The following is an 11,261-nucleotide window of genomic DNA, read 5'->3' on the forward strand; positions in this document are numbered from 1 at the left end:
TTGACCCCCTAAGAAGCAGCACACATGCATGAGGCTTTTATTTTATTTTTTGGTTGAACAATGATTTGATACATTTTCTATATTTTTGGATGCATAGAATGCACTTTTTGGTTAAGTTCTATTGGCAGATAGCATGTCTAATTTTATTTGTTTTCTTTTTTTAACCACTTAAGCCCCAGACCAATTGTCAGCCTAAGGACCAGAGGTCTTTTTACAATTTCGCACTGCACTGCTTTAACTGGTAATTGCGCAGTCATGCAATGTTGTACCCAAACGAAATTTGCGTCCTTTTCTTCCCACAAATAGAGCTTTCTTTTGATGGTATTTGATTGCCTCTGCGATTTTTATTTTTTACGATATAAAAGGAAAAAGACTGAAAATTTTGAAAAAAAAAGATATTTTCTACTTTTTGTTATAAGAAAAATCGAATAAACTAAATTTAGGCCAAAATGTATTCAGCCACATATCTTTAGTAAAAAAATGTCAATAAGCGTATATATTTATTGGTTTGCGCAAAAGTTATAGCGTCTACAAACTAGAGTACATTTTCTGGAATTTACACAGCTTTTAATTTATGACTGCCTATCTCATTTCTTGAGGTGCTAAAATGGCAGGGCAGTACAAACCCCCCCCCCCCCCCCAAATGACCCCATTTTGGAAAGTAGACACCCCAAGCTATTTACTGAGAGGCATGTTGAGTCTATGAAATATTTTATATTTCATTTTATAAGTTGCGGGAATGTTACAAACTTTTTTTTTTTTGCACAAAGTTGTCACTAAATGATATATTGCTCACACATGCTATGGGCATATGTGAAATTACACCCCAAAATAAATTCTGCTGCTTCTCCTGAGTACGGGGATACCACATGTGGGGGACTTTTTGGGAGCCTAGCCATGTACAGTACCCCGAAATCCAAGCACCGCCTTCAGGATTTAAATATAAACTGCTACCAAAAAAAAACTGTTAGCGATCGCAGGGATCAGGCCTGACTCTGCGAACGCTGCAGTTATGTGTTTAGTGTTTTGTAAGTGACAGTGATCGATCGATACTGCACTTGGGTGGGCTGGGCAAAGGGGCAAAACACAGGTGCTAGCAGGTATCTGGGCTTATCCCGCTAACAATTCGTTTTTTTGGAACCCTAAACTGCTGGGGACGCTAGTATAGATCTGATCAGATATTGATCTGTTCAGATACTATACCACTACGGGAGGTGTATGCTTTGCGCGTGGGTGTTAGCGGTACTGGCACTAACCTGACAACTTTTTGTAAACTTTTTTTTTTTTGTCATTATTCAATCACTTGGGACAAAAAAAAAATATTCAATGGGCTCAACATGCCCCTCAGCTGTGCTGGGGGCAGGACCTGCTGGCTCAGCCTCTTGACGCGCTGAGAGGCTGAGACAGCTGCCCCTCACGCATCTGTGTGGATCTCGATATTAAACTTGGAATCCCTCCAGAGTCTGGGCCAACTGAGTGACATCAGCCGACAGGGAGCTAAAGCCCACAGTCGGCTGAATATGGGTCACAGCAGTGCAGAATGAAGTGCATTCCAGTGACCTACAGAAGAAGTGGAAGCATATGAGCTTTGGCCCTATTACTCCTTTTAAATATGTTCCTTGTAAACTTGAATGAACCATCAAAATAAGTTATAAAATGTAAAAAAATTAAATAAAATAAAAATGTCCCAATATCATTAGTTCCCCCTTTGACAGACACTAGCTATCATAAGCCTAAATCATGTGGCTCATTTTATTTGGAAGCAAACCAGTAAAAGCTACTTCAGTTAATCTGTGAATAATCCAGCATTTTTGAGCTGACACGCACATATGGGAGAGTTGTTTTTATTTGTGTAGGTTAATTGTCTTTAGTTACAAGAACAGATATGCTGCTACTGCAAAGGTGAGTAAGCTATTGACTGTCTAATGACACAGCCTCTCATTATTGTAGCAAAGGGCATGAGAGCAGACAAGAGGGTATGCAAGGCAGTGTAGGATGCCAAACATCACTAAAAACTACAAAAATGACAACTGATGTACTTGTTAAGCAAATATATCAAACTACATTTTGTGATTGATTCCATATACCGTATATATATATATATATATATATATATATATATATATATATATATATATAATCATCACTAAATGTAGTTTGATATATCTGCTTAGCAAGTGGAGAGTAATGCTTGAATGATAACAGAAAGAAAGGCATGGAGACTGCATGTGGATTAAAACAGAAGGATTTAATAGTAAAAAAAATCTCTGACAGTTCCCCAAACATCCGTATAAAGGGACATATCTCCAGTGTAACGTGACCACATCAACCTGGGATTTCTATGCAGCTATCATCAGTAATGGTGGCACTGGATTGGATCTGCTGACATGATAACACATGCAATGTCCAGCAGCAGCAGCCCTTCCAGGTCAGACTGCTTCATGAGCTTGCTAATAACGAATGGCATACCCTGGCAGCTAAATAATATATATTTTATACTTGTGAATAGAGAGGAGGCTCACCATTACCATGAGTTCATGACAAATCCCAATGTTTGCAGGTGGGTTAACAGAATTAAAGAACAATCTATCTTACAGTGCACCTGGTTAGCGGAGTCAAAAAAACAATTTGAAGATATGGATAACCCAGACCCCATTTCTATAAAAGGGTGGGGTCACAGCAGAAATATTGTTAGTGTGTGCTTGAGCTGTTACAGAGAGATGAAAATTCTGTCTAGGGAAAGATAGTGTCTTTTAATTCTAATTTATTCATTTTGGCATTGATACACGTCTCCGTGGCAGTTTCCAGCTTCCCATATGCCATTGTTATCTTGCTTATTAGTCCTACAAATGGGCAGAATTAAATAAAAATGTTCGCCATTCAAATACTTCATTGAGGTTTGCTGCAATGTTTGCAAACTACGATCAAGATTTGTAAAATGGTTTGCGAACAGAATCCAGGCAGATTTGTTCACCCCTACTTGTTACATAGTGGATGATAAGGTTGTATAAAAGCACCTGTCCAACCAGTTCAACCTGAGTGCATCTGTGTTTATGGCCCTATCATTTTTTATATCCCTGTACGTAGTGTTTGATAAGAAACACACCTAAAAGTTATTATAAATTAAGCTACACTCCCCTCTGACACAATAGCGTTTCACATCCATACTGCTCTAACAGTAAAGATCCCCTTATGCAGTTTAAGATTGAACTGCTTCTTGTCCAACTTCATTGGGTGGCCATGTGTCTGCTTTAGAGACCTTAGATCAAACAGTCTTCTCTCAATAATACAGTCCCCCATGTAAAGAGATATACAGTGAAACCTTGGTTTGCGAGCATAATTTGTTCCAGAAACATGCTTGCAATCCAAAGCACTCCTATATCAAAGTGAATTTCCCCATGGGAAATAATGGAAACTCCAATGATTCGTTCCACAACCATTTATTCATAAAAAAAATAAAAATACAGTATAAAGTGTACTGTAAACATAAAACAAATAAAACTGCACTTCAAAATACAGTACTGTACAGCAGTAGGAATACTGTACTGTACCTCTATGTTGCAAAAGTTTTAAGGTAAAAAAAAAAAACAAAAAAAAAAAAAAGAATGTGCACAGTGACAATGTTAAGGAGTCTGGTGCTCGCCTATTTAAAGCCACTGTGTATACTGTATGTAGAGTAAAGCCGCTGGTGTACACAGCTCTGTATGTGGCCAGAGGTTGGTGCTCATCTATTTAAAGGAAAGGATAACCCAGACCCCTTTCTATAAAAGGGTGGACTTGCAAGAGCAATATGGTCAGTGTTTGTTGGAGCTGTTAGGGAGAAACTCTAGACTTTCCGTGCCTTTTGATTCAACCACCATAGACCTCATTGGTGTTCGATTTTGAACTTTGAGCATGATTTGCAAAACTGTTTACAGACTAAACACAGGCAGACTTTTTCCTCCCTACTCATGATGTTTCTACTCTATAAAGTAATATATTACCTGTTGAGTAGGAAAAACCTATGGCGCTGCTGTAGCCAGACAAGTAATGTAGCAGGGTGGATGCGAGTGATGGAAAGAGGGGTAAACAGTTAAAAATATCAACATTTGGTGGGAAGAGTCAGCTCCCATATATAGGTTTTAAGTAAACCTAGTGTGAAAACAGAAAAAAAGCAGGGGGCGCCTTTATCTCAGTGTGGCGTATTGGAAACTTCTATTTGGTGGTGATGAATATAGCACTTGCATTTGATGGAGGAAATATTGGCTTCTCATCTGTGGAAGTCTTAACATCCCTAGCAGAAATCCTCAGGCAAGCTGCCAGTGTTGTGCAGCGATCGGGCAGGAAGTTGCTGGGTGGTGAGAAGGAAGTGCTGGAGAATGGAGGGGCCAGTGACATGGTGTGCATTAGCATCTGGGTGTCCTTGGCTAGCTTGACACTCTTCTGAAATGCAGAGTTCAGCCAGAAAGCTGCTGGGCAGAAACAGACAGGAGCGCGGTGGCTGGGGAAACTAAACCCCGTACAACGCTGTAGAGTGGCAGCTTCTTGATGTCCTCGTCTGGCTTAGGCAAACTCCGCTAGGATGAGGTGATGTCTCTCCACAAGTGGTCATGGCTATGCGACCCAGGGCTCCACCTTGTCAAACCATAGGGAAAGCTCTACAGCATTGCACACTGTTTAGCTTTCCCAGCCACAGCGTTCCTATCCATTTCTTCCTAGCCACTTCCTGGCTAAACTCTGCATTTCAGGAGATTGTCAAGCAAGCCAAGGACACCCAGACCCCAATGCACAACACACTGCTGCCCATTCCATTCTCCAGCACTTCCTTCTCACCACCCAGCAGCTTCCTGGCTGATCTCTGCACAACACCAGCCATTTGCCTATAGATCTCTGCTAGAGCTATTAAGACTTCCGCAGATGACAAGCCAATATTTCCTCCATAAAATGTGAGTGGTATATTGATTCATCATTACCAAATAGCTATTTCCACACTTAGATAGAGGCACCACCTGCTTTTTTTCTGTTTTAACATATTATCTATCCAGGAGAAATAGAGCATGCACAATATGGGATGTCAATAAAACACTACCAACAGTTTTCTGGTGCTATGACCCTTTAAAATGACCTGCACCAGATAAAAAATCCCTACCACTTGTCTAGGTAACTATACCGATACCTGTGGCAGATTCAGGTAGTTCTTATTAGTGCCACTTTAACAAGTTGTCAATAACAATACTTTCATATTGTGATTGACAGCAGGCAGTGGGAAGATTATATAGCCAATAGCAGACTGTTGGCTAAGGATCTACCCACTGCCTACTGTCGATCACAAGAGGAGCAGATATGATGGGGAACTAGTATCTGTGAATCTACATCAGGCTTTGTCCACCAGGTTTAAATAGAAGTAGAGTTGCACTAAGGGCAGTGTTCATATGGACATTCTGGTTTCAATGCGCCTCCAATGTGTCTACAGCACATATATATATGTCACCTGCACGGATATGTGTTGTACAGATGCATGTTGGCATTTTTTTACGAATTCCCCTGGCTATGTTTTGTCTAAGGATATCCTGCTCATGCTTCATCAAGGATTTATCCTTAGGAGAATAGAAATTATACTCAAACTAATAATGTTACTTTTAGTAGTCAGCATTATATTATTTTGCAGCTGTATGCTACTGCACTAGGTATTATGTTTGTGCCAAAGTTTTACTATTATTTATATTACAGTGCCTTGAAAAAAGTATTCACGCCCCTTGAACTTTTCCCCATTTTGTCATGTTACAACCAAAAATGTAAACAGTTTTTATTAGGGTTTTATGTGATAGACCAACACAGTGGCACAGAATTGTGAAGTGAAAGGAAAATGATAAATAGTTTTCAATTTTTTTTACAAATAAATATCTGAAAAGTGTGGATTTGTATTCAGACCCCTTTACTCTGATACCCCTAACTCAAATCTAATGGAGTCAATTGCCTTCAGAAGTCACCTAATTAGTAAATTGTGTGTAATTTAATCTCAGTATAAATACAGCTGTTCTGTGAAGCCCTCAAAGGTTTGTTAGAGAACCTTAGCGCACAAACAGCATCATGAAGCCTAAGGAAAACACCAGAAAGGTCAGAGATAAAGTTGTGGAGAAGTTTAAAGCAGGGTTTGGTTATAAAAACTTCCCAAGCTTTAAACATCTCACAGAGCACTGTTCAATCCATCATCTGAAAATGGAAAGAGGATGGCACAACTGAAAACCTACCAAGACATGGCCGTCCACCTAAACTGACAAGCTGGGCAAGAAGAGCATTATTCAGAGATGCAGCCAAGAGGCCCATGGTAACTCTGGAGGAGCTGCAGAGACCCGCAGCTCAGGTGGGAGAATCTGTCCACAGGACAACTATTAATCGTGCACTCCACAAATCTCGCCTTTATGGAAGAGTGGCAAGAAAAAAGCCATTGTTGAAAGAAAGCGATAAGAAGTCCTGTTTGCAGTTTGCGAGAAGCCATGTGGGGGACACAGCAAACATATGGAAGAAGATACTCTTGTCAGATGAGACCAAAATTTTACTTTTTGACCTAAAAGCAAAACACTATATGTCACAGAAAACTAACACTGCACATTACCATGAACACACCATCTTCACCATGAAACATGGTGGTGGCAGCATCATGTTGTGGGGATGCTTTTCTTCAGCAGGGACAGGAAAGTGAGTCAGAGTTGATGGGAAGATGGATGGAGCCAAATACAGAGCAATCTTATTAGAAAACCTGTTAGAGGCTGCAAGAGACTTGAGACTGGGGCAGGGGTTCACCTTTAAGCAGGACAACAACCCTAAACATAAAGCTAGAGCTACAATGGAATGGCTTAGAACTTTAGATCAAAGAATATTCATGTGTTAGAATGGCCCAAAGTCCAGACCTAAATCCAATTGAGAAACTGTGGCAAGACTTGAAAATTGCTGTTCATAGACACACGCTATCCAATCTGACAGAGCTTGAGATATTTTGCAAAGAAGAATGGGCAAAAATGTCACTCTCTAGACGTGTAAAGCTGGTAGAGGCATCCTCAAAAAAACTTGCAGCTGTAATTGCAGCTAAAGGTGGTTCTACAAAGTTTGGGTCAGGGGGGCTGAATACAAATACACGCCACACTTTTCAGATATTTATTTGTAAACATTTTTGAAAACCATTCATCTTTTCCCTTCCACTTCACAATTATGTGCCACTTTGTGTTGGTCTATCACATAAAACCCCAATAAAATACATTTAAATTTTTTATTGTAACAGGACAAAATGTGGAAAATTTCAGGGGGTACGAATGCTTTTTCAAGTTACTGTATATGCAGCAATTCCAAATGTGTCCTAGTACTACCCTGTCTTCCAGGTTAGGGGAGAGTAGACATTATTTTTATTCACTCTACAATGTGTGTGTCTGGGGGAAGAAGGTATGACTAAGCATATACAAATGCCTTAAAAAAATTATTTGCATTGGAATTTTGGGGTGCTCCAGCCGTGTTTGAAATGGTGCACATCCACACTCTGATCAACTAGGAGATACATTCAATTATTACATAACACTATTGTGAACACTTATCAAGGTTTACAATTATTTAAGTAGCATGATTCTAATGTCATTTTACTAATATATTTTAGATTGTATGCCCAAAATATCTAATTGATGCAAGCTCTGAAAACCAACAAACAGACTTCTTAAAGATAGAAACCAATGTGGCTTTAAACGACTCCAAGATGATTTTGAAGGACCCCGAGATCAAGCAAGTGGTTGTAACCAGGGAAATATATGATAATGATGTCTTTTTAGTTGCTGAAGCTGAGACAGATCTCCAATTTGCATACAAGAAGCAAGTGGTTGCTATGACACCAGGTACTGGAAAGGAAGCACTGATTCAGGAGATCAGAAAACTGGAAGATGAGGACTTGACAACAGAAGCTGATTTAAAAGAAAATGTTGCTTTTTTAGGTGTTTGTGAAGATGCAATATCTGTATAAGGTAATGATGAATATTCAATATATATATATATATATATATATACACACACATACAGTGCCTTGCGAAAGTATTCGGCCCCCTTGAACTTTTCAACTTTTTGCCACATTTCAGGCTTCAAACATAAAGATATAAAATTTTATTTTTTTGTGAAGAATCACCAACAAGTGGGACACAATTGTGAAGTGGAACAAAATCTATTGGATATTTTGAACTTTTTTAGCAAATAAAAAACTGAAAAGTGGTGCGTGCAAAATTATTCGGCCCCTTTACTTTCAGTGCAGCAAACTCACTCCAGAAGTTCAGCGAGGATCTCGGAATGATCCAATGTTGTCCTAAATGACTGATGGTGATAAATAGAATCCACCTGTGTGTAATCAAGTCTCTGTATAAATGCACCTGCTTTGTGATAGTCTCAGGTTTCTGTTGAAAGTGCAGAGAGCATCATGAAGACCAAGGAACACACTAGGCAGGTCCGTAATACTGTTGTGGAGAAGTTTAAAGCCGGATTTGGATACAAAAAGATTTCCCAAGCTTTAAACATCCCAAGTAGCACTGTGCAAGCGATCATTTTGAAATGGAAGGAGTATCAGACCACTGAAAATCTACCAAGACCTGGCCGTCCCTCTAAACTTTCAGCTCAGACAAGGAGAAGACTGATCAGAGATGCAGCCAAGAGGCCCATGATCACTCTGGATGAACTGCAGAGAACTACAGCTGAGGTGGGAGAGTCTGTCCATAGGACAACAATCAGTCGTACACTGCACAAATCTGGCCTTTATGGAAGAGTGGCAAGAAGAAAGCCATTTCTCAAAGATATCCATAAAAAGTCTCGTCTAAAGTTTGCCACGAGCCACCTGGGAGACACACCAAACGTGGAAGAAGGTGCTCTGGTCAGATGAAACCAAAATCGAACTTTTTGCCCACAATGCAAAACTATATGTTTGGCGTAAAAGCAACACAGCTCATCACCCTCAACACACAATCCCCACTGTCAAACATGGTGGTGGCAGCATCATGGGTTGGGCCTGATTTTCTTCAGCAGGGACAGGGAAGATGGTTAAAATTGAGGGGAAGATGGATACAGCCAAATACAGGACCATTCTGGGTGAAAACCTGTTGGAGTCTGCAAAAGACCTGAAACTGGGACGGAGATTTATCTTCCAACAAGACAATGATCCCAAACATACAGCAAAATCTACAAAGGAATGGTTCACAAATAAACGCATCCAGGTGTTAGAATGGCCAAGTCAAAGTCCAGACCTGAATCCAATCGAGAATCTGTGGAAAGAGCTGAAAACTGCTGTTCACAAACGCTCTCCATCCAACCTCACTGAGCTCGAGCTGTTTTGCAAGGAAGAATGGGCAAGAATTTCAGTCTCTCGATGTGCAAAACTGATAGAGACATACCCCAAGCGACTTGCAGCTGTAATCGCAGCAAAAGGTGGCTCTACAAAGTATTAATGCGAGGGGGCCGAATAATTTTGCACGCCCCACTTTTCATTTTTTTATTAGTTAAAAAAGTTTAAAAAATACAATAGATTTCGTTCCACTTCACAATTGTGTCCCACTTGTTGGTGATTCTTCACAAAAAATAAAAATTTTATATCTTTATGTTTGAAGCCTGAAATGTGGCAAAAGGTTGAAAAGTTCAAGGGGGCCGAATACTTTCGCAAGGCACTGTATATATATATATATATATATACACACACCAACATATCCCCCTCCCATGTCCTCTCCCCAACATTTCCAACAAGATGAATACCACAAATATATGTCCTTTCTTTCTTCATGCCAGAGTGCTAAGCTACATGTGTGATCATGGGCTCTGACTTCTCCTTTTTTGTAGCCCCTATATCCAATCACTGTCCAAATCTTGCCACTTTCACCAAGCTACTAATTTATTCCTTTGTTATCCCCTGCCTTGACTATTTCAACTCCTTCATTGGCCTACACAGGCCTTTCCCTCTTCATTCTATCATGTATGTTGCTGCCAGACTCGTTTATATTACAAACCACTCACATCTTCCATCCCTTTCTGCCAATCTCTTCACTGAGTTTGCTCACCCAACAAATAAAATCCAAAATACTTCAACAACTCTGTCACCAGCTACATCATAACTTCCCTACTCCCAAGACCTCCTGTTCTTTAGCTCCCTCATCACCTCCTCATATTCCCAATTTGTTGGCTCTCTCTTACTCTATCAGCCTTCAGATGATCCCTGAAAACCCATCTCTGAAAATGTTACTTTTTCCATCAACTCATCCCCACAGTTACTACCTTTTGTATTACCCTGTGCCCTTCCCTTTTAGACAGTAAACTCTCTCTAGCAAGGTTCTTCTAACCCTCTTGTTTTGAATTGTATCATAACTGTACTGTCTTTATTTTATAAATCGCTGCACAAACTGTTGGTGCTATATAAATCCTGTATAATAAATATATCACACAAACAAGCAGAAAACTGGCAAACCAATATACCCGTATATACTCGAGTATAAGCCGAGATTTTCAGCCTCTTTTTTGAGGCTGAAAGTGCCCCCCTCGGCTTATACTCGAGTCATCGCTGTCTGCCCGCTCGATCAGCGTGTCGAGCAGACAGACAGCGGCCATTCTATAATTCAAAAGCCGCGCCTCCGGCGCCGCCTTCGCCTGTGATAGGCGGAACACTGAATTTCCCAGCAGCCTGTGTTCCGCCTATCACGGACATCGTATCATCCTCGTACTACGGACGAGGATGATACGATGTCCGTGATAGGCGGAACACAGGCTGCTGGGAAATTCAGTGTTCCGCCTATCACAGGCGAAGGCGGAGGCGCGGCTTTTGAATTTTACAATGGCCGCCGAGGCGCCGACGAAGAGGGCACGGGACGGAGGCAAGGCAAGGCACGGGACGGGACGGAGGCAAGGCAAGGCACGACACGGGACGGAGGCAAGGCACGGCACGGGACGGAGGCAAGGAGGCAAGGCACGGGACGGAGGCTCGGGACAAAGGCTCGGGACACAGGTAGGCTGGACACACACACACACACACACACACACACACACACACACACACACACACACACACACACACACGGATGGATGGATACACACACACACAGGGATGGATGGATGGATGGAGACACACACACACAGGGATGGATGGATGGAGACACACACACACAGGGATGGATGGATGGATGGAGACACACACACACAGGGATGGATGGATGGATGGATGGAGACACACACACACAGGGATGGATGGATGGATGGACACACACACACACAGGGATGGATGG

At 41.1% G+C, this 11,261-nt stretch overlaps 1 protein-coding gene across 1 annotated transcript in view; it reads left to right on the forward strand.

Annotated features, from left to right (window-relative positions):
• IL12RB1 (interleukin 12 receptor subunit beta 1) overlaps positions 1 to 8,026 on the forward strand; it is a 168,743-nt gene extending 160,717 nt beyond the window's left edge. The window contains exon 15 of the mRNA XM_077476343.1: positions 7,625 to 8,026. Within this exon, the coding sequence (XP_077332469.1) occupies positions 7,625 to 7,981 (357 nt within the window). The 3' untranslated portion in view covers positions 7,982 to 8,026. The remainder of the gene's footprint in view (positions 1 to 7,624) is intronic.
• Positions 8,027 to 11,261: the final 3,235 nt, after the last annotated feature.

Source organism: Lithobates pipiens, unplaced genomic scaffold (genome assembly GCF_037356315.1).
Source record: "Lithobates pipiens isolate NorthernLeopardFrog02 unplaced genomic scaffold, aLitPip1_a1.2 Scaffold_13, whole genome shotgun sequence".
Taxonomy (NCBI): domain Eukaryota; kingdom Metazoa; phylum Chordata; class Amphibia; order Anura; family Ranidae; genus Lithobates; species Lithobates pipiens.